General features: G+C 44.7%; 1 protein-coding gene across 1 annotated transcript in view; it reads left to right on the top strand.

Annotated features, from left to right (window-relative positions):
• The first annotated feature begins 244 nt into the window (after positions 1-244).
• samd10b (sterile alpha motif domain containing 10b) overlaps positions 245-25,125 on the top strand; it is a 152,157-nt gene continuing 127,276 nt past the window's right edge. The window contains exon 1 of the mRNA XM_020458669.2: positions 245-519. Within this exon, the coding sequence (XP_020314258.2) occupies positions 507-519 (13 nt within the window). The 5' untranslated portion in view covers positions 245-506. The remainder of the gene's footprint in view (positions 520-25,125) is intronic.

Raw genomic sequence — 25,125 nt, 5'->3', positions numbered from 1 at the left:
ATAAAATACTGTTGTGTAATATTATGGTCTTGCCTACTCTAGGCTTTACCCCAATTGATACATATTTTCTGTTCTATTTGAATGGACGTTTCATTTTTACAGAATTTATTCATTTATCTAAGGCTTCATCTTGTAGCCTGCATGAACCATCTCATAGCCTAGAGTGGGCGCGTGCGCAATGTCAGCGCACTCGCGCGTGTTTAATGGTGACCTTTTGTTTCTCGGCGCAGTCATGTACGAAAAAGGTGAGGAGTTAACAACAACTGCGTCGGTTGGCAGCGGACTACCGAAAACAAACGGTCGGGTGAGACGGTGTGCTGTGACTATCTGTCCGTGTAGTCTTCACCGGTCCTCACACACAGCTACACACACACAAACGCGCGCAGTAGCCTACTGCCAAATCGTGCGGTCTCTCACGCGCATACTCTCTGCTAGCCAGACAGATACAGAAGCAATGGGAGACAATTACTGAGGCAACCACGGAGAGATACACACCGAGACCGACTATGGCTGTGGACGGTAAGAGCGCTGTTTCATTCATGAAACTACTCATTTAAATCATTGGTCTACCTTTTCTTAAACAGAGATAAGGATATTTGTAATTGGCTGTGTATATTTGTATTAAGCGTTAGGTTAAATCAATAGGGGCTTCTTTTTTCCCCAGATCGGTTGTAGGGGGTATATTTTCAACATCAATAACAGCATGTTTGCTCAGTTTATTAGGGTGGATGTATTACGACGTCAATAAACTGGGGGACTTGTGAGATATCCTCAGTTCTTTGTCAATTTTGCGTAAAGGTCAACATCCATATAGGAGAAATAACGTAGTACATTGTCTTTTACAGTTCCCCTCAGAGCAATGTTCTGATTTCTCATGTTAACATTTCTAGGAAGTTTGAACTGGTATGTCAGTAGTTGGTCACTGTATGTCCGCTTGGTGAGGTTTGTGTCAGTAGCCTCAGTCCATCAAGTTATCTTTCATAAGGAGCTTGACTGTCCTATTGGGTTTTCATGGGTGAACTTCACATCGCTGTCATGGTGTTCCGGAATAGCATATCCAGATTCGTATTTAGGAGATTTCTCTATTTAGCACATTGTTAATGGTTTGAGTAATTGATTCGTTAGCCCACGGCCCACTCAAGATACTCCTTGTCCGTCCATCCGTCTTCGTGAGAAGCGCATGACCCTTGTCCATAGGGCGGGTTTCATTGTGGTTCTGACAGGAAAGCAGAGGGGATTTCGCAGCGGTTGAACTGTTCACAGTGGTCCTCCGACGGGATGGATGCGTAGTGGATAAATTCATTTGTTCCATTCCTAAAGTTTTGGTTAATAATTTGGCAGCAAATTTTCTGCTTCCTTTTACAGCCAATGGTAGCATATAGCCTATCATAATACACCATTACTTAATTATAACTTTAGGTTTCTTTGGGATTCATTGAAATAGGTAGCATATCTAGCACTCTTCATTTGGTTTGATTTAATTCTATCTGACATTAGACATTGAGATGGGGATTCTTCTCTCTTCACTATACTGTCTGTAGGACAGTATCATACTAGCCACTAGCTAAATGAGTAATTAGAGGAATAATCAGGAAGTCAGTGATGTTCTTCCCTTCAGGCCAGTGCAGTGTCAGGTCAGTCGCTCCCTTTCTCTGCTGGAGCAGGTTAGCACCTCATTAACATGGCTGCAGGTAGAGGTAGGCTGCAGCACAGAGACATATTGTCCTATCTATAATTCATCTGAAGTTTACTTAAGCATCATTCATTTTGCACCGCTGACCCTAGCACAATGGCGTTACTGTGTGTGTGTGCAACTGTATCTTTAATGAGTTTGGGTAGTCTTGGTATATGAAGGCTTTGCCAAACCAGGGGTTGGCAACTCTAGTCCTGCAGACTCAGGAACCACAGTGTCTGTTGGTTGTCTCTGGGAGTCACTTCATTGATCCGTGTCACTGATTTGCTCAGAGAAGGCTCACCTAGTTACCATGTCTGAATTAGAATTAAACACTGTTGTCTCCAAAGACATCTGGCCGTATCGTCACGTCTCATAGGAGAGTTGAAGTTATTAGGTTGGTGAGATGTCTGGTTGAATCTCCAAAGACATCTGATTGTATCGTCACGTCTCTAAGGCGCAACAATACAAGTGCGGACAAATGTTGACACAATTTTCTCCATTGAACATTTCTCCCAACTGATTGTCCCTGTGTGAAAAGCAGCACACGGTGTGTATAAAGAAGGCCCTTATCAGAGAGAGAGCAGCACTGCTGGGCTTAGAACACCTTTCTTCCCTATTTCACACCACAAACAGGCATGGGTAAGCCCAGCAGGCAAGAGGGTGTGTGTGTGTGTTTTCACACGCACACACACACACGCACGCACACACACACGCACGCACGCAAGCACACACACACACACACACACACACACACACACACACACACACACACACACACACACACACACACACACACACACACACACACACACACACACACACACACACACACTCCTCCCAACCGCTTCTCTCCATATCTGTGTCTGTGGGTGTGTGGACTGAAAGACACACTCCTGGAGAGGTTGTGTCCAGAGTTGTGGTCAATTCCATTTCGATTTAGTCAAAAGAGGAGATTCATTTGACAGTTATTACAACTGATGCTAGTTGTACAACTGTAATCTTTTACAGTTCTCTGACCGGAGCTGGTAGTTTTGATCTAGAGTCAGTGGCCATTCAGTAGTTAGCTAATATAATAACCAACCCATGTATTGTTAGCCTCTGACTGAAAGTGTGTGTTTATCTCATAGGTATTAAAACCTGTAGATAGTTATAGCACTGATGTCATCCACATATTCCTTTGGAAATCCCCGATGACGCATGAAGCTGGAACTATTTGATTTTGAAGCACGCCGTATTGCAGAATGGCACCAAAAAAACCTGCTAAGGATCATGGGGAAATTGGCCGTAACTAGCAAAGGATGTCGTTGTTTTCATCCTGCCTGAAAGAGTCAACCCAACGCTGCTACATGACTTCGGCGTCAATACTAGAGACGCCATAGACATTGGTCAGCCCCTTTATCTCCACTTGACAGGCGTGCTCTCATCTGGCACACCACAACCCTTTAGGTGCACGTGCAAAGAGTGCTCTCATAGCCTGTCGGGCCATGATTCGTCTGTGTCAGCACGTGGTCCTGTGTGATGACAAATGTAGTAGTTAGAACGGACCACAATTTCATTAAATATCCAGATTTGTAGCGAACTTTAAAATAATTCACCCTGAGGATTGAACTTGATCGTAATAAACACATTTTAGAGGCCAAAACGTCCAGAAAAAATCTATACATTTGGCTGTTCTGGCTTTCGTAATTTACATAGGTTTTCTAGGGCAGACCAGGGCTATCGTAATTTACATAGGTTTTCTAGGGCAGACCAGGGCTATCGTAATTTACATAGGTTTTCTAGGGCAGACCAGGGCTATCGTAATTTACATAGGTTTTCTAGGGCAGACCAGGGTTATCGTAATTTACATAGGTTTTCTAGGGCAGACCAGGGCTATCGTAATTTACATATGTTTTCTAGGGCAGACCAGGGCTTTCGTAATTTACATAGGTTTTCTAGGGTAGACCAGGGCTATCGTAATTTACATAGGTTTTCTAGGGCAGACCAGGGCTTTCGTAATTTACATAGGTTTTCTAGGGCAGACCAGGGCTATCGTAATTTACATAGGTTTTCTAGGGTTTGAGTTTGAGTTGAGTTTATTTTTATTTTTACAGGGACAGTGCACATTAATCAACATTTCAGTAAAAGTGCCGGTTTTAGCCAACCGGCTAATTTTCAACCGCAGTCCCTGGGCAGGTTATTAAAAACAATTACAATATAGACAATAGCAACATAGAACAAGCAAGACATAGCATACAGACAGAGCAACATAGGACAAGCAAGACGTAGCATACAGACAGAGCAGCATAAAACAAAAAGCAGCAAGACAAAATTCATAAAAGCAACAAAGTGTTTCCACACCTCACAAGCTACAGACAACAGCCAACATGGAGTGGCAACACACAGCTAGGGACCATGTTCACAAATCTGATTGACCTTTAGCCATGTCTTCAAGCATTTTGTGAAAGTGTGATATGTGGTGCAGTTATGTGTGTCTGATGGCAGTGTATTCCAGACATGGGAAGCTCTCACAGAGAATGCAGATTTACTAAAGGTGCTTTTCCTTAGGGGAACTATACAGTCACCTCTCATGGCAGACCTTGTGGATCTGCTGCCATATGTCTGGGTTTTCTGTTTAACAAAAATATTGAGTGGAGGGGGAGCCAGGCCATTGAGGATCTTGAATACAAGACATGCGTCGGTGTATTGCACAAGATTTTCCCAACTCAAGAGCTCATGCTTTCTAAGGATGTGACAATGATGATGGCTAATGGGCTTCCTATCAAGCACTTTGAGAGCCTGTTTGTAGACAGACTGAATAGGTTTTAATGTAGTACAGCACACTTGGGCCCAACTAGTCAAGCAGTATGTTAAGTGGGGGAGTATCATAGATTTGAAGTACAGTTTTGCTACCTCTGTAGTCAAACAATTTCGTATAAATCGGAAATTAGCTAGGTTGAATTTGGTTATTTGAATGACCTTTTTCACATGCTTTTTAAAAGAGAGGTTGGAATCAAGTATGATGCCAAGGTACTTAAAATCAGATACCACCTGGAGCTTCTCCCCTGACACATAGACATCTGGCTCAGTAGCATCTGTTGCCCTCTTTGTGAAGAACATGCAAACAGTTTTTTTCACATTGAGATGCAAACACGAGTCACTGAGCCACTTTGTAACCTGGACCATTACAGTAGTGAGTTCTTGTGCAGCTTGTTGTTTGCTCTTTGCATGCACATATATCACTTTATCATCTGCATACATTTGAACTTCAGACCCAGTACAGACAGAAGGCAGATCATTAATGTACAGGCTGAACAGGAGGGGCCCCAGTATTGACCCTTGGGGCACGCCCACATCATAGCTACGAGTGGGCGACAGCTCATTGCTCACTCTGACACACTGAGTTCTGCCTTCAAGGTATGATTTCATCCATCTCAAGGCATCAGGGGAAAAGTTGAACTTGGACAATTTTGTGATGAGAATCTCATGGTTAACAGTATCAAAAGCCTTCCTTAGGTCCAGAAACACAGCCCCAACAGCACCCCCTTTGTCCATCTTGGACTTCACATTTTCCAGAAGTTGGCCGTTTCTGTGGAGTGTTTCGCTCTGAAGCCAAACTGCATGGAGTGTAATGTGAAGGGGCTGTTGTTGAGGTGGGCAATCAGTTGTTCTGCTACACACTTTTCAACAACCTTTGACACCACAGGTAATATACTAATGGGCCTGTAGTTACTCACGTTAGCAGGGTCTCCTGATTTAAAGATGGCCGTTATTATGGCCGACTTCCATACCCTTGGAAACACACCGAGACCAATAGATGTGTTGGTGACCTTAGTAATGGGGCCAATGAGTGACTCTTTGTAGTTTTTAAGAAAGGTAGAGTCCATCCCAAACACATATTTGGCTTTAGAGTTCTTTAGTGAGCTAATCACCTTGTTCACCTTTGACTCAGAAACCTCCCTTATGATGAAGACAGGTTGAGTGTCATTCACTAGCACTGAGCCCAAGAAACAAGTGGGGGGGTTCTGTGTCAGTACCCTGACAGAGTCAATAAAGTAGGAATTGAAGGCTATTGCTATTTCGACTGCATCCTGTGTTAGATTGTTATTCACCATGATTTCTAGTCTTTTTGCAGTGTTACTATGGTCTTTCCGTTAACTTTTTTAGATTCTCCCATATCAATTTAGAATTTCCCTTTGCTTCACCAATTATGTTAATAAAAAAGTTTGCCTTGGCCTGTCTGATTTCTTTCATAACCTTATTTCTCAACATGGTAAACCTATGTCTGTCATGCTCTAATTTAGATTTTAGGGCTATTTTTAGAGCATAATCTCGTTCTTTCATCAATTTCCAGATTTCTCCATTTAGCCAAGGAAGAGTGCTCTTTTGGCCAGGTTTGGATTTGATTTTCTTTAGGAAGCCATTTATTGTAGTCTGGATTGTGGATAGAAAAACCTGACTATCAGCTTCCACGTCTGTATAGGACAAGAGATCATTCCAGTTTATTCCCTTAATTGCTTTTTCAAAATTATTTAATTCACTCTTAGGTATTCTGAGTTGATCCGGCTTTCTAACAGTAGAGAGGTTAAACCTGCTCTTAGACAGCTTTCTGGCTATAAGTGTCAGATTATGATCAGACAGCCCAGTAACCATATTGAATGATTTAGTCACTCTCTCTGGTTTATTACTGAACACCAAATCAATCTGTGTTTTAGAGCAACAAGTCACCCTGGTTGGCCCTTTAACTAGCTGTGTAAGGTCAAAGGTATTAGTGATCCGTTTGAGGGTTTTCCTACAACACTTGTCTTCATAATTAATGTTAAAATCTCCCATTAAGATGACCTCTTTCCCAAAATCACATTCCCTAAGCATGGTATTAAACTGATCAAAAAACACACCTTTGGTGGAAGGTGGCCTATACATTCCAATGAGGGTAAAAGACATTTGGGGAGACAGTGTAACGTTCAGGCCGATACATTCTAGTTCATTATCACATGACCACTCAATTTGTTTACATCGGATATGTCCTTTAATGTAAATCATCACACCCCCTCCTCTTCCCTCAATCCTGTCTCTCCTGAAAACATTGTAGCCAGGCACAACCAAAGCAGCACATGGAGAGTGTTATGAAGCCATGTCTCTGAGAGGCAGAGAAAGTCAAGGTTGGAGTCTGTGAGTAGATGTTGAATTTGATAACTTTTTGGAATGACACTACGAATGTTCAAGTGCCCCCCTAGTAGTCCCTTGGGCTTAGCTCGTGGGTCCCAGATGACTCGAGAGTGATTGACACATTGAAAAAAGTTACATTTTCTGTGTTTTCTGACGGCTGGGTTTAGGCCGTTTTGTTTCGTTTTGATTAGGGGCAGTTCGGTAGCGCAATTAACAATCCCTCCCGCCTGCACTGGATGCGGGGAACTAATTAAAATAGCTTGCGTACCAGAAGCAGAGTCAGGGATCGCATATAGCGACTCTGGTATGTTTGAAGAGTCAAAATCTATCCTGGAACCGGGTGAGTCGAGAGAAACCATAGGACCATAGCACTCACCCACCTCCACTGCGGCGACGACCAGTGGACGAGGCCATCCACCGCTCTCCACTCCGGTGCGTATCACTGGCTCGGTGATATTGGGCCCAGGATTGAGTTGTACATCCCCGGAGAGCAGGAGGGTAGCGAACAGGTAGTTTAACAGTTTCCGATAAATGTTGGACTTGTATTTGTTACGCCTAAGCGGTTCAGTAGAATAAGGAGCGAGGTAGACTTGGCCATTATTCAGAACATTATGGTATGCTGTGTACTGTCCGCTCCCGTGGAACGGTGAACCAATGTGTTTGGTGTTGATATTCTCCGGTAGTAGACTGATTGTGTCATCCCAGCAAGGACGCACTGAGATTATCAGTAGAGCAGCTACATAACTGACAATCATGGCAGAGTACTGGAGATAAAACACATAATTGCGCTTTAACTCTTTGCATGAGTTACTTAGCTGGGATCGGCGTACACCTGATGGTTTAGATAAAATTACAGCATTCGAATGAGAAGCGGCACCTGCCGCACCACCCTGTCTTCCGTCCGCCATTTTGTTGGTCCATCCGTGTTTGCTTCAGGGCTATCGTAATTTACATAGGTTTTCTAGGGCAGACCAGGGCTTTCGTAATTTACATAGGTTTTCTAGGGCAGACCAGGGCTATCGTAATTTACATAGGTTTTCTAGGGCAGACCAGAGCTATCGTAATTTACATAGGTTTTCTAGGGCAGACCAGAGCTATCGTAATTTACATAGGTTTTCTAGGGCAGACCAGGGCTATCGTAATTTACATAGGTTTTCTAGGGCAGACCAGGGCTTTCGTAATTTACATAGGTTTTCTAGGGCAGACCAGGGCTATCGTAATTTACATAGGTTTTCTAGGGCAGACCAGGGCTTTCGTAATTTACATAGGTTTTCTAGGGCAGACCAGGGCTTTTGGCACCGCTAGGTTTCTACACAGTAGACAACACTCAGAGCTCATGACTTCACACTCCAGAACGGTCACAGGGGGCCTAGTTTATCTGTTCAAACAGCCTCCCAGACATAGGGTTCTATTTTCAGCTGGCGTAAGGCGGTGCTAGTGTCAAACGCACATTAATTGCATTTTCATTATGTAAAAACTGTCTCACTGGCATTTTCCAGCCCTAACACCAGGCACATTTTTTTTGGTGTGTTTTGGTTCATTGTCCTGTTGAAAAACAAATGATAGTCCCACTAAGCGCAAACAAGATGGGATGGCGTATCGCTGCAGATTGCTGTGGTAGGACAGATTTCCACCGGTCTGATGTCCGTTGCTCGTGTTTCTTGGCTCAAGGAAGTCTCTTCTTATTATTGGTGTCCTTTAGTAGAGACAGAGTACAGAGAGAGAGAGAGGTCATGACCAGATTTGTCAGCATGTTTTTTATTTTATTTTTAGATTTAGAGTTATATAAACGTTTATTTTTTGGCAGGGACACATACAGGATGCTACCCTCTACAACATAATCTTCACTCCAAATCAAAACTCCAAACCTACAACCTGATTTTGGACTATTATTCCCAAGCTATACAGCAAATGCTCTGGCAAACAAACAGAAACCTGAAAACACCATCCAACCTGAGACTGAGTGAGTAATGTCTAGTCTGAAGCTATCTTTTATTTTCAGAAGGCAAGAAAATACATTACACTAATATATTGACTTTATAAGGACTGAATGCTAAGTTAAAGCACACAGCTGCATGTGAGCTCACATTTGTCAACATGTTTTTAACAATAAGATAGTTTTGGAGTTAGATAAACTTAGATTTTCCAGGAGGGATATATACAGGATGCTACCATCCACAGCATAACCTTCACTTCAGATCAAAACTCCAAACCTACAACCTGATTTTGGACAGACCAGAAACAACTTCAATTAGCACTGAGGCGCGAAGTGAAAGGTGTCGAAGCCTTTGAGCCCAACACATGGCAGGAGTCTCACAGGCTACCCCTCCCAAATCCAGAGGCATTTTATACAAGAAATCTACCTCCAGAAATAAAGCACTGCTGCCTTATTCCACCTGGCGAACTGCTCACCATCTGCCCTGGCTTGTCTTCCCCTGTCTGTCTGCCCTGGCTTGTCTTCCCCTGTCTGGTACAGGTACCCCCACCACACTCCCCCTCTCTGTTCACTGTCTGCCCTGGCTTGTCTTCCCCTGTCTGGTACAGGTACCCCCACCACACTCCCCCCTCTCTGTTCACTGTCTGCCCTGGCTTGTCTTCCCCTGTCTGGTACAGGTACCCCCACCACACTCCCCCCTCTCTGTTCACTGTCTGCCCTGGCTTGTCTTCCCCTGTCTGCCCTGGCTTGTCTTCCCCTGTCTGCCCTGGCTTGTCTTCCCCTGTCTGCCCTGGCTTGTCTTCCCCTGTCTGGTACAGGTACCCCCACCACACTCCCCCTCTCTGTTCACTGTCTGCCCTGGCTTGTCTTCCCCTGTCTGGTACAGGTACCCCCACCACACTCCCCCTCTCTGTTCACTGTCTGCCCTGGCTTGTCTTCCCCTGTCTGGTACCTGGTACCCCCACCACACTCCCCCTCTCTGTTCACTGTCTGCCCTGGCTTGTCTTCCCCTGTCTGGTACAGGTACCCCCACCACACTCCCCCTCTCTGTTCACTGTCTGCCCTGGCTTGTCTTCCCCTGTCTGGTACAGGTACCCCCACCACACTCCCCCTCTCTGTTCACTGTCTGCCCTGGCTTGTCTTCCCCTGTCTGGTACAGGTACCCCCACCACACTCCCCCCTCTCTGTTCACTGTCTGCCCTGGCTTGTCTTCCTCTGTCTGGTACAGGTACCCCCACCACACTCCCCCCTCTCTGTTCACTGTCTGCCCTGGCTTGTCTTCCCCTGTCTGGTACAGGTACCCCCACCACACTCCCCCTCTCTGTTCACTGTCTGCCCTGGCTTGTCTTCCCCTGACTGGTACAGGTACCCCCACCACACTCCCCCACTCTGTTCACTGTCTGCCCTGGCTTGTCTTCCTCTGTCTGGTACAGGTACCCCCACCACACTCCCCCCTCTCTGTTCCCCGTCTGCCCTGGCTTGTCTTCCTCTGTCTGGTACAGGTACCCCCACCACACTCCCCCCTCTCTGTTCACTGTCTGCCCTGGCTTGTCTTCCTCTGTCTGGTACAGGTACCCCCACCACACTCCCCCCTCTCTGTTCACTGTCTGCCCTGGCTTGTCTTCCCCTGTCTGGTACAGGTACCCCCACCACACTCCCCCTCTCTGTTCACTGTCTGCCCTGGCTTGTCTTCCCCTGTCTGGTACAGGTACCCCCACCACACTCCCCCTCTCTGTTCACTGTCTGCCCTGGTTTGTCTTCCCCTGTCTGGTACAGGTACCCCCACCACACTCCCCCCTCTCTGTTCACTGTCTGCCCTGGTTTGTCTTCCCCTGTCTGGTACAGGTACCCAAACCACACTCCCACCTCTCTACCAAGGTTTTGCCCACCTCCAGCCCACAGGCACTGTTGGGGAGAGTGACTCTAAACTTATAATGGCTAGCCCCAAGTCGTTATTTTGTATTTCTTGTGCATTTTGCTATTTTGCTATTTGCCTCATGACTCCTGCATGCTTTGTTGACTATGAACTCTGTTGTTTACCCAACCGTGGGACATACTATGTTTGTTTCCACACTCGGAACTCTGACTCTCTATTGGTTACACAGACTTTTGGCCTCCCAGCCTATTCTAACCACCTCTCGACGGCTTTGTCTCACCAAGCAGACATACAGTGCATGTACATCCTGGCCCATCTACCCTTGCTAGCCCCAATTCTGACTTGTGTTCTGATATCTGCTTCACTGATTTCTGCTCTTGTAAAAGCCTGTGTTTTTTGCACATTAACACTAGAAGTTTATTATCTAAAATGGATCAATTGAAAGTGTGGATTCACAGCTCCAATCCAGATGTGTTGGTCATCACCGAGACGTGGTTAAGAAAGAGTGTTGTAAATACTGATGTTAAACTTTCTGGCTATAACCAACGGTGAGGGAGTGGCAATCTTTACCAAGGATCACCTTCAGTGCTCGGTTGTCTCTACCAAGTCTGTCCCTAAACAATTTGAATAGCTGGTTTTAAGCATCAAACTTTCAAATAGCTCTTGCCCTAAGCTCTCTCCTGGCCCCTTACACCACCTGACCAATTCCTAAAGCAATGGGACTTCCTAAATCTTTTTCAGAATATTACCAATCCAGATTATTACCAATCAAGGTATGACTCCAAACACCCAGAAAAGGCTACTCTCCTCAATGTTATCCTCACAAATATTCCTGATAGGTACCAATCTGTGGTTTTCTGTAATGACCTTAGTGATCACTGTTTTACAGCCTGTGTTCGTAATGGCTGCTCAGTGAAACATCCTGTCCTGATTTGTCATAGACGCTTGCTAAAAAAACTTTAATGAGCAAGCCTTCCTTCATGACCTGGTCTCTGTAAATTGGTATAGAATCAGCTTGATCCCCTCTGTCGAAGAATCTTGGACCTTCTTTTTTGATATTTTCAGTGATACGCCCCCATAAAGAAAATGAGAATAGAAAACAGGTTCAGTCCCTGCTCCGACCGTGATCTTGCGGAGTTACTCCACCTCAAGAATTGCATTTGGCGAAAGGCACTCAGGCTATCTGGAAGGCCAAAGCTAGTTACATTAAGGAGCAGTTCTCTTTCTGTGGGTCTAACCCCAAGAAGTTCTGGAAAATGGTTAAAGACCTGGAGAGTAAACCCTCCTCCTCACAGCTGCACATGTCTCTTAAAGTTGATGATGTGGTTGTTACTGACATGAAGCACATGGCTGAGCTCTCTAATCACTACTTCATAAGACAGGATTCCTATTTGGCTCAGTCATGCCTCCTTGCCTGTCCAACATTTCCTCATCTCCCACCCCTTCTAATGCAACTAGCCCCGATGCTCCTCCCTATTTCCCCCTGCCTCTCTGCAAAGTTTCTCCCTGCAGTCAGTCACTGAGTCCGAGGTGCTAAAGGTGCTCCTTAAACACCCTAAAAACATCTGTGTCAGATGGTTTAGATCCTTTCTTCTTTAAGGTTGCTGCCCCTTTCCTTCTCGTTGGACTCATTAAAGGAAAATCTTCTTCCAGTTCTTGGTGAGTAATCTCATTCTGATGGCCAGAAGTTATTTTCGGTCATAAGAGGCGGTAGCAGCAACATAATGTACCAAATAAGTTCAAAAGTTACAAACAACGCATAAAAACTAACAAAATAGCTCAGTTGGTTAGGAGCATGTAAAATGTCAGCCATCCTCTTCGGCGCCATCTTATATCATTTATATCACTATACCACTTATAATCCTAACTGTTATAGGCCTATTTTTATTTTGCCCTGTTTATCAAATGTGTTGGAAAAACTTGTCAATAATCAACTGACTGGCTTTCTTAATGTCTATAGTATTCTCTCTGTTATGCAATCTGGTTTCCGCTCAGGTTATGGATGTGTCACTGCAACCTTTAAGGTCTTCAACGATGTCTCCATTGCCCTCGATTCTAAGCAATGTTGTGCTGCTATTTTTATGACTTGGCCAAAGCTTTTGATACAGTAGACCATTCCATTCTTGTGGGCCGAATAAGGAGTATTGGTGTATCTGAGGGGTCTTTGGCCTGGTTTGCTAACTACCTCTTTCAAAGAGTGCAGTGTATAAAGTCAGAACATCTGCTTTCTCAGCCACTGCCTGTCACCAAGGGTGTACCCCAAGGCTCGATCCTAGGCCCCACGCTTTTCTCAATTTACATCAACAATATAGCTCAGGCAGTAAGAAGCTCTCTCATCCATTTATATGTAGATGATACAGTTTTATACTCAGCTGGCCCCTCCCCGGATTTTGTGGTAAACACTCTACAACAAAGCTCTCTTAGTGTCCAACAAGCTTTCTCTGCCCTTAACCTTGTTCTGAACACCTCCAAAACAAAGGTCATGTGGTTTGGTAAGAAGAATGCCCCTCTCCCCACAGGTGTGATTACTACCTCTGAGGGTTTAGAGCTTGAGGTAATCACCTCAAACAAGTACTTGGGAGTATTGCTAGATGGTACACTGACCTTCTCTCAGTACATACCAAAGCTGCAGGCTAAAGTTAAATGTAGACCTGATTTCCTCTATTGTAATCGCTCCTCTTTCACCCCAGCTGCCAAACTAACCCTGATTCAGATGATCATCCTACCCATGCTAGATTATGGAGACGTAATTTATAGATGAGCAGGTAAGGGTGCTCTCGAGAGGCTAGATGTTCTTTACCATTCGGCCATCAGATTTGCCACCAATGCTCCTTATAGGACACATCACTGCACTCTATACTCTTCTGTAAACTGGTCATCTCTGTGTAGCCGTCGCAAGACCCAACGGTTGATGCTTATTTATAAAACCCTCTTAGGCCTCACTCCCCCCTATCTGACATGTCTACTGCAGCCCTCATCCTCCACATACATCACCCCTTCTGCCAGTCACATTCTGTTAAAGGTCCCCAAAGCACACACATCCCTGGATCACTTGTCTTTTCAGTTCGCTGCAGCTAGCAACTGGAACGAGCTGCAACAAACACTCAAACTGGCCAGTTTTATCTCAATCTCTTCATTCAAAGACTCAATCATGGACACTCTTACTGATAGTTGTGGCTGCTTTGTGTGATGTATTGTTGTCTCTACCTTCTTGCCCTTTGTACTGTTGTCTGTGCCCAATAATGTTTGTACCCTGTTTTGTGCTGCTACCATGTTTTTCTGCTGCCGTGTCGTGTTGCTACCATGTTGTTGTCATGTTGTGTTGCTACCATGCTGTGTTGTCATGTGCTTCTGCCATGCTATGTTGTTGTCTTAGGTCTCTCTTTATGTAGTGTTGTGGTGTCTCTCTTTATGTAGTGTTGTGTCTCTTGTCGTGATGTGTGTTTTGTCCTGTATTTTTATTACATACATTTTTTATTCCAGCCCCCATCCCCGCAGGAGGCCTTTTACCTTTTGGTAGGTTGTCATTGTAAATAAGAATTTGTTCTTAATGTTCTTAACTGACTTGCCTAGTAAAATAAAGCTTAAAGAAAAAATAACCTGTCATATCATTTCGGTTGCTACTCAGATGGGCGGGGTGGAAATATTTAAAAACATGATTCAAAGTGCTAATTTCAGACAGCGCTGATAGTGATATTTATGACCAACCAAAAACTGTTTTTAGTGGTAACACAGTTGGTTATGGCATGAATTTTGACGGCAGCAACGCAGCTTATCCAGCTGTGACGCACACTGCCCATATGACATGGAACAAGAATAGTCTAATGTGCCTTTGGTGCCTGTATACTTTAGAAACATTAAAAAACTAATGTTTGTCCTATTTCATTTTATGTGATTAAAAACCAAGCATAGCCTCCCCTCCTCTCAATTAAGGCATTTTTTTGTCTGCCCAATGCAATCGAGAAGTAGTCAAGTCTGTCGATAACGGGGTTGGCTCCTGAGACTACTTAATCACCAAAGCTTGATTAAAAAACTAAGTTTGAGAGGAGTAGAACAGTGAGCTGACGGTCCCTTTTTGCCTGTGCATTGTAGGCAGGCCCACATTACTTCATGGATGGTCTTACGTACATGGCTAGTCTGCGTTGTTTTAATATTAAATGCCCACCAGAAGAAATGATGGTGCCTGTAAGTGTGACAACGCCTATTTAAAACATGTTGTTTTTTGCCTTGAATTATTCATTCTCATTTTAGGACTTATCAATAATAAATGTAATCTTGCATTGACAACGTTTGGCATGTACTTGTTCATCCATAATGTAATTTACGGTAGGCCTAGCCTCTATATCAGTGTGAATGCTATTGAAGACATGCACTTACTTACAACAATGTAGACTGCAGATGGGTTCAAGTTAACCTATTTATCAAAGATGGGATAGGTCTTCATTTTATTATTTTGTTTCTGTAAGCAATTTCACAAACTAAAACGGACTAACATTAGAATTGGAGTTGACTCCAAGGCAACATAACAGACAGTAAATACACAACCTAAAGCGAACCACATATTTCACCATGGAGCACGTTCTGATGGAGCACGATCTGATGGAGCACGTTCTGATGGAGCACGTTCTGATGGAGCACACCCACAACTTGTTTATTCATCAGAACCCACAACCCAGAACCCAACCCAAACCCAAAACCCAGTGTTAGTTTTGTTAAAATAGAGCTACGGTACTGTCTGTGTGAGACACTGTATGTTGTTCGGTATCCACAATGTAGCTAAAGGCGTGACCCTTTCCTCAAGGCTTCTCATGTCTTTAACACACTCTCCACAGGCCAGATCATATCACACAGTCATCTGCCCACTCAACCATGTAACACACACTAATCCTGTCATCTACAGAACAGGGGTGTGTGTGTGTATATATGTGTGTGTGAGGGAGGGTACAGTTGAAGTCAGAAGTTTACATACACCTTAGCCAAATACATTTAAACTCACATTTTCACAATTCCTGACATTTAATCGGAGTAAAAATTCCCTGTCTTTGCTCAGTTAGGATCATCACTTTATTTTAAGAATGTGAAATTCCTGAATAATAGTAGAGAGAAAATGATTTATTTCAGCTTTTATTTCTTTCATCACATTCCCAGTGGGTCAGAAGTTTACATACACTCAATTAGTATTTGGTAGCATTGCCTTTAAATTGTTTAACTTGGGTCAAACCTTTTGGGTAGCCTTCCACAATAAGTTGTGTGAATTTTGGCCCATTCCTCCTGACAGAGCTGGTGTAACTGAGTCAGGTTTGTAGGCCTGCTTGCTCGCACACACAACTTTGGAAGTGTGCTTGGGGTCATTGTCCATTTAGAAGATCCATTTGCGACCAAGCTTTAACTTCCTGATGTATTGAGATGTTGCTTCAATATATCCACATAATTTTCAATTCCTCATGATGCCATCTATTTTGTGAAGTGCACCAGTCCCTGCTGCAGCAAAGCACCCCACAACATGATGCTGCCACCCCCGTGCTTCACGGTTGGGGTGGTGTTCTTCGGCTTGCAAGCCTCCCCCTTTTTCCTCCAAACATAACGATGGTCATTATGGCCAAACATACTTTTGTTTCATCAGACCAGAGGACATTTCTCCAAAAAAGTACGATCTTTGTTCCCATGTGCAGTTGCAAACTGTAGTCTGGCTTTTTTATGGCAGTTTTGGAGCAGTGGCTTCTTCCTTGCTGAGCGGTCTTTCAGGTTGTGTCGATATAGGACTTGTTTTACTGTGGATATAGATAATGTTGTACCTGTTTCCTCCAACAAGGTCCTTTGCTGTTGTTCTGGGATTGATTTGCGCTTTTCACACCAAAGTACGTTCATCTCTAGGAAACAGAACGCGTCTCCTTCCTGAGCGGTATGACAGCTGCGTGGTCCCATGGTGTTTATACTTGCGTACTATTGTTTGTACAGATGAACGTGGTATCTTCTGGCGTTTGGATGAACCAGACTTGTGGAGGTCTACAATTTTTTTTCTGAGGTCTTGGCTGATTTCTTTTGATTTTCCCATAATGTGAAGCAAATAGGCACTGAGTTTGAAGGTAGGCCTTGAAATACATCCAGAGATACACCTCAAATTTACTCAAATTATGTCAATTAGCCTATCAGAAGCTTCTAAAGCCATGACATAATTTTCTTGAATTTTCTTGAAAGGCACAGTCAACTTAGTGTATGTAAACTTTTGAACCACTGGAATTGTGATACAGTGAATTATAAGTGAAATAATCTGTCTGTAAACAATTGTTGGAAAAATGACTTGTGTCATGCACAAAGTAGATGTCCTAACCGACTTGCCAAAACTATAGTTTGTTAACAAGAAATTTGTGGAGTGATTGAAAAACGAGTTTCAATGACTCCAACCTAAGTGTATGTAAACTTCCGACTTCAACTGTATTGTGTGTGTGTGTGTGTGTTTTGCAGAGCCAAAGGGTTCAAAGGGTGAACTAGTGTTAGCTTTGCTAAGACAAACACTTTCTTTGTTGTTTTCTCCCTTTGGTTGATGTTGCCAGCAGGAGGCTGGCCATTTGGTGGCTTTAGAGGGTGATACAGGAGACTGCAAGGATGTGTGTGTGTGTATGTGTGCGTATGTGTGTGTGTGTATGTGTGTGTGCATTTGTGTGTGCATGTGTGTGTGTGTGTATTGCTGCCTCCTGTCTGTATATGTATGGATACGTTTAATGTCTTTAGTGTTATTGACCAAATGCCACAGTTTCTGTCACAGATGTCACAGATTCCCTCTCCATCTCTCTGGCATCAGCCCTCTGACACAGACACAGCCATTTGTGCGTGTGTTCGTGTGTCTGCATGCTTGTGTATTTTTTGACAGCATCTGTAACATTTCTTCCCCCTCCCTCCTTTCCACTCTCTCAGTAGGGTGTTTTATCTGTGTTTAGCCTGGTTATCCAATCCGTCTGGCTCATCCTCTTACTTACACACACACACACACAAACACACGCACGCACACACACACACGCAAACACACACACACACACACACAGACAGACAGACAGACACAGACAGACAGACACAGACAGACACAGACAGACAGACAGACAGACAGACAGACAGACAGACAGACAGACAGACAGACAGACAGACAGACAGACAGACAGACAGACAGACAGACAGACAGACAGACAGACAGACAGACAGACAGACAGACAGACAGACAGACAGACAGACAGACACACCTACTCATTCAAGGGTTTTTCTTTATTTGTACTATTTTCTACATTGTAGAATAATAGTGAAGACATCAAAACTATGAAATAACACATATGGAATCAATTAGTAACCAAAAAAGTGTTAAACAAATCAAAATATATTTTATATTTGAGATTCTTCAAAGTAGCCACCCTTTGCCTTGATGACAGCTTTGCACACTCTTGGCATTCTCTCAAACAGCTTCGTGAGATAGACCTGGAATGCATTTCAATTAACAGGTGTGCCTTGTTAAAAGTTCATTTGTGGAATTTCTTTCCTTCTTAATGCGCTTGAGCCAATCAGTTGTGTTGTGACAAGGTAGGGTGGTATACAGAAAATAGCCCTATTTGGTAAAATACCAAATCCATATTATGGCAAGAACAGCTCAAATAAGCAGAGAAATGACAGTCCATCTTTACTTAAAGACATGAACTCCAGTCAAACCGGAAAGTTTCAAGAACTTTGAAAGATTCTTTAAGTGCAGTTGCAAAACCCATCAAGCGCTGTGATGAAACTGGCTCTCATGAGGACCGCCACAGGAAAGGAAGACCCAGAGTTACCTCTGCTGCAGAGGATAAGTTCATTAGAGTTACCAACCTCAGATTGCAGCCCAAATAAATGCTTCACAGAGTTCAAGAAACAGACACATCTCAACATCAACTGTTCAGAGGAGACTGTGTGAATCAGGCCTTTATGGTTGAATTGCTGCAAAGAAACCACTACTAAAGGACACCAATAAGAATAAGAGACTTGCTTGGGCCAAGAAACACAAGCAATGGACATTAGACCTATGTAAATCTGTCCTTTGGTCTGATTAGTCCAAATTTTAGATTTTTGGTTCCAACCGCCGTGTCTTTGTGAGACGCAGAGTAGATAAACGGATGATCTCTGCATGTGTGGTTCCCAACGTGAAGCATGGAGGAGGAGGTGTGATGGTGTGGTGGTACTTTGCTGGTGACACTGTCGGTGATTTATTTGGAATTCAAGGTGCACTTAACCTGCATAGCTACCACAGCATTCTGCAGCAATACTCCATCCCATCTGGTTTGCGCTTAGTGAGACTATCATTTGTTTTACAGGACAATGACCCAACACACCCCCAGGCTGTGTAAGGGCTGTTTGACCAAGAAGGAGAGTGATGGAGTGCTGTATCAGATGACCTGGACTCCACAGCATATGTGGGAACCCCTTCAAGACTGTTGGAAAAGCATTCCATGTGAAGCTGGATGAGAGAATGCCAAGAGTGTGCAAAGCTGTCATCAAGGCAAAGGGTGAAGAATCTAAAATATATTTTGATTTGTTTTCCATATTTGTTATTTCATAGTTTTTATGTCTTCACTATTATTCTACAATGTAAAAATAGTCAAATAAAATAAAATCCCTTGATTGAGTAGGTGTGTCTAATCTTTGACTGGTACCACACACACACACACACACACACACACACACACACACACACACACACACACACACACACACACACACACACACACACACACACACATACCCACACACACACATACATAAACACACATTTACTGCTTCTATACTGTTTATTTTAGTTTTTTACTCCTATTATTATCTATCCAGATGACTATTCACTTTACCCTGCCTTTTATGTACATATCTGTAATGTAGTAAACATTATGCCATAATCCAGTCCGTGTATTGCTAGTGTGGGATTCCAGTTCCATGTTTTACAGTAGCCAGACAGCAGGAAGGGTATGCCATGTGAAGTATGTATGCCAGCATACTTCTGAGTAAACACACACACACACTCACACCATCAAATTTGCTAACCCTGCACAGCAGTCTCACCCTAAAGCTGTATTTTCTGGGCATGAGCTGGTGGATGATGGCTTCTCATATGGCAATGAAATGACTGGAGGGAGTGAGGGAGTGAGTGAGGGAGAGGGGGGGACAGGGAGAACAGCTGGGGCAGTATCTGGTTCCAGACCAGAGGAAGAGAAAAGATGGAGAATGAGAGAGAGGGAGAGAGGGAGAGAGAGAGAGAGAGATAGAGAGAGAGAGATAGGGACAGGGAGAACGGCTGGGACAGTATCTGGTTCCAGATTAGATGGAGGGAGAAAGCAAGAGAGAGAGTGGGGCGGGGATAGGCTGAACAGCCGGGGCAGTTTTTGGTTCCATACTAAAGAGAGAGAATACTTTATATATATATATTAGAGGTCGACCGATTATGATTTTTCAACGCCGATACCGATTATTGGAGGACCAAAAAAGCCGATACCGATTAATCAGCCGATTTGTAGTCGCGTAACAGGCAGTCTCCTTGTGGAGTGCAACGAGAGAGAGGCAGGTCGTTATTGTGTTGGACGAGTTAACTGTAAGGTTGTAAGATTGTATCCGCCGAGCTGACAAGGTGAAAATCTGTCTGTCTGGCCCTGAACGAGGCAGTTAACCCAACGTTCCTAGGCCGTCATTGAAAATAAGAATGTGTTCTTAACTGACTTGCCTAGTTAAATATAGTTCTAAAAAATAAAAAATTGACAAATCGGCGCCCAAAAATACCGATTTCCGATTGTTATGAAAACTTTAAATCGACCCTAATTAATCGGCCATTCCGATTAATCGGCCGACCTCTAATATATATATATATATATATATATATATATATATATATACTACAAAGTCCTGTGGCCCCCCATATAGTTTTAGCTGAGCCAGCACCAGCCCCAGCAACACAGCTCTGGTGTCCATACATCCCGCCCCCCTCGTCTCATGTTTCCTTGTCTTACATATTTACATTTTTGCTTGCCCCACCATGTAGTTTACCAGGCAATCCCAATGCTTATTGGCTACAGTATACCGAGGACCTCCAACATATAAGTTAATAGTCAACCCCAACCTTAGGCCTGTGCACCACCTTCCTAGGACAGAAACCACTCCTACCAACCTGGCACAAGAAAAAGACAAATGCTGCACTGTTTCCTCCTCCCCTCAGAAAAGACACCCCCTCCCCACTGATGGATCAACAGGCGACACATATCTATTGGTAGCGATTGCCCCATGAATAATCCTCCATGGAGACCAGCAATACCCTTCTCTATGGGAGGCTTATACAGGGAGCGCCAACATCCTCTCAGAGAAGAGCCCGGTCCCAAACTCCCGGCCACCCCGTTGCCCTCTGCCCACGCAGCTGGTCCTTCTGAGCCACCTTCACAGCCACTGCATACAGAGTCTTTTTAGTGACTGTGGAAAAGGCCCCCAGCTCAGGAGTCTTGAACAATAATATAATTCCCTCACCTTCCTGGTATTCCCCTGCAGCGGCAGCAAGGGTGAGAAGAAGTATGTCAGTGTCATTCGTAGTTTGACTGTCCAGTCAGCTCTCTGAACAAGCCCGGTAGTGCAGCTCAGATCCGGTCCACCACCTGCTGCAGCAGCCTGGTTGAATTTATGGAGAAAACTCTTCCATGTCACTGCCAGATTTCCACCCTGACTCTTCTTGCAGGTCATCCAAGTTAGTGAACCCCGCTCTCGTAAGAATGGCCCACAAATTGTCAGAGGTCAGCATTCTGGTCTGGATGAGTGGATTGTGAAACAGTGGCTCTTCCATTATCAATGCTCCTGGCTATGAAACGTCTCTGTGAACAGATAGTCTTTTTCCACATCCAAATCACAGTGTGGTAAAACAGAGTAATGGCTGACATATCCAACAGGAACAAGTGCCTTTCATTCCCAAGGTCCCCTGCTCTCCTCAGAACAGCCCAAGCATTGTCTCTCCAGAACACCCCCTTCTGGTACAGAAGTTTCTGTGCTGCTTGTAAATGGAAAGTTGTCACTGGACCCAATGTCCACCAGCCCTTGGCCCCCTTCATGGAAAGGGAGGTGTAACACTGCTGCACGTGTCCAGTGTTGACCAGACAAAAATAAAGCCACCAGTAACCTCCGGGTTTGCTTGACAGAACTCTTTGGGGTATCCAACACCATCAGCCCCAAGAACACTTCTAAGAACTTCATCCCTACTCTACCCCACTGTAACCCCCCAGGAAGACTAGGAGATCCTGCTTTGACCCACTGTAGCCCCTCAGGAAGACTAGGAGATCCTGCTCTGCCCCACTGTAGCCCCCCAGGAACACTAGGAGATCCTGCTCTGACCCACTGTAACCCCCTAGGAAGACTAGGAGATCCTGCTCTGACTCATCTCCCCATAATCAGACCCTCACTCTTCTCCTAGTTCACCTTAGCTAATGCCGCCCCCTCGAACAACACTAAAGCCCTGCTAACCTCTTCTACATTTCCCTCCACTCTAACAAACACTGTAACATCATTAGCGTAAGCTGACAATGAAACCGTCTCCCCACCTACTACCCCTGAACTGACAACCCCTGCAGCCTCTCCCTCAGCCTACTACCCCTGCAGCCTCTCCCTCAGCCTACTACCCCTGCAGCCTCTCCATCAGCCTACTACCCCTGCAGCCTCTCCCTCAGCCTACTACCCCTGCAGCCTCTCCCTCAGTCTACTACCCCTGCAGCCTCTCCCTCAGCGTACTACCCCTGCAGCCTCTCCCTCAGCCTACTACCCCTGCAGCCTCTCCCTCAGTCTACTACCCCTGCAGCCTCTCCCTCAGCCTACTACCCCTGCAGCCTCTCCCTCAGCCTACTACCCCCGCAGCCTCTCCCTCAGCCTACTACCCCTGCAGCCTCTCCCTCAGCCTACTACCCCTGCAGCCTCTCCCTCAGCCTACTACCCCTGCAGCCTCTCCCTCAGCCTACTTCCCCTGCAGCCTCTCCCTCAGCCTACTACCCCTGCAGCCTCTCCCTCATTCTACTACCCCTGCAGCCTCTCCCTCAGCCTACTACCCCTGCAGCCTCTCCCTCAGCCTACTACCCCTGCAGCCTCTCCCTCAGCCTACAACCCCTGCAGCCTCTCCCCCAGCCTAAACATCAGTGATTATATGGCTAAACAGTAGAGCTGACCTGAGAGTGGACACCCCTGCCTAATCCCTCTCCTTACTGGGACTGGCCGGCTCAGCCCACCCCCCACTTTTACCATAACAGAGGCCCAACAATGCAATAACTTGACCCATGATCTAAACTCACTACCCAGGCCAAACGCTTCCATGAAACAGATAGGCATGACACACTCTATCAAAAGCCTTTTCTTGATCTATTTCGAAATGAGTCCCAGATCCTGATCATACATCCTAGTGATATTTATCACATCTCTCAAAAGAAACAAGTTGTCCATTATTGTATTTGTAATAAAAGCAGAGTAACGATACTGACCTCCGGTTTTTCAGGCAGTAGTCACAGCACTGCCCGCTGGCAGCTGACTGGTAGTTCAGAACTCTCAAAGGACTGCCGAAAGACCTCTAAGAGGTCCTTCCCCAATACACCCCAGAAACCTATATTAGGTCAATGTCAGTTCATTGACCCCTGTCACATAGCCTTGAGACAGCTGCTGCAGAGCCACTGTTAGTTCTCCATCCAGTCCACTGCTCAGACCCGAGCTTAGGCAACATCTGTAGAATCTCCTGCGCACACTGTGGATCAGTGTTGCTGTCACCATAGTGGTCTGAGTAGAAGTCCATAGTCATCCTCCTCATCTCCGCTGGATCAAAAGTCAGTCCCTGAAGGACACCGCAGATGGAACATCTTCCTCTCCAGGTTGAAGAAGAACACACTCAGAGCATCCATTTCTGTCGGGGTAGTCATTCGTCCTCTAATAAGCACACAATTTACCTGATCCTGTAGAAAAGTCCCCCACTGCATCTGCTTAGCCCTCAACTCTCTAACCCTAAATCCTGCTGCCCAATAAGGCTATCCTCAATGCATCTAATATACTACACCAACTTCTAAATAGTAGACCTTATCTTAGCTGTCCCATGGGCAGAGTACTGCTGGCAAAACAACCTTACTTGTGTTTTCCCCACCTCCCACCATTATTTTAGCTTCTCAAACTCAGCTTTCCTCGCTGTCCAACTCTCCTAAAAGACACCAAAACCCTCACAAAATGAGGCATCATGCAATAATTTAGCAATAAAGTGTCAGTAAGACCTCGGACGAGGTACAACAGCCAAGCTACACTCAACTGTTACCACATGGCCTGAAAAACCACTAGGCCAGATCCGGGTTCCAGAACCCTGTTACAGCTCTCCTTACTGACATAGATCCTGATAAACCACTAGGAGCCCAGAACCCTGTTACAGATCCCCTTACTGACATAGATCCTGATAAACCACTAGGAGCCCAGAACCCTGTTACAGATCTCCTTACTGACATAGATCCTGATAAACCACTAGGAGCCCAGAACCCTGTTACAGATCCCCTTACTGACATAGATCCTGATAAACCACTAGGAGCCCAGAACCCTGTTACAGATCTCCTTACTGACATAGATCCTGATAAACCACTAGGAGCCCAGAACCCTGTTACAGATCCCCTTACTGACATAGATCCTGATAAACCACTAGGAGCCCAGAACCCTGTTACAGATCCCCTTACTGACATAGATCCTGATAAACCACTAGGAGCCCAGAACCCTGTTACAGATCTCCTTACTGACGTAGATCCTGATAAACCACTAGGAGCCCAGAACCCTGTTACAGATCCCCTTACTGACATAGATCCTGATAAACCACTAGGAGCCCAGAACCCTGTTACATATCCCCTTACTGACATAGATCCTGATAAACCACTAGGAGTCCAGAACCCTGTTACAGATCCCCTTACTGACATAGATCCTGATAAACCGCTAGGAGCCCAGAACCCTGTTACAGATCTCCTTACTGACATAGATCCTGATAAACCACTAGGAGCCCAGAACCCCCTTACTGACATAGATCCTGATAAACTGCTAGCCCAGAACTATGGTACAGATCCCGTTACTGACATGGACCCTGTCTAGCCTTGCTACACTAATACTCCCCTCCACTACCTTCACCCATGTATAGGTCCTCCCTCCTTGATGTCTGTCCCTCCACACATCTACTAATCCATACTCAAATCAAATTGTATTGGTCACATACACATGTTTAGCAGATGTTATTGCGGGTGTAGCGAAATGCTTGTGCTTCTAGTTCCGACGGTGCACCAATATCTAACAATTAACATCTTAACAATGTCACAACATATACCCAATACACACAAATCTATGTAAAGGAATGGAATGAAGAATATATAAATATATGGACGAGCAGCATAGACAAAGATACAGTAGAATAGTATAGAATACAGTATATACATATGAGATGAGTTATGCAAGATATGTAAACATTATTAA

The sequence above is a fragment of the Oncorhynchus kisutch genome, linkage group LG24 (genome assembly GCF_002021735.2).
Source record: "Oncorhynchus kisutch isolate 150728-3 linkage group LG24, Okis_V2, whole genome shotgun sequence".
Taxonomy (NCBI): domain Eukaryota; kingdom Metazoa; phylum Chordata; class Actinopteri; order Salmoniformes; family Salmonidae; genus Oncorhynchus; species Oncorhynchus kisutch.
Note: the sequence above shows the minus strand (reverse complement) of the source record. Positions and strands in the feature narration are given on the sequence as shown.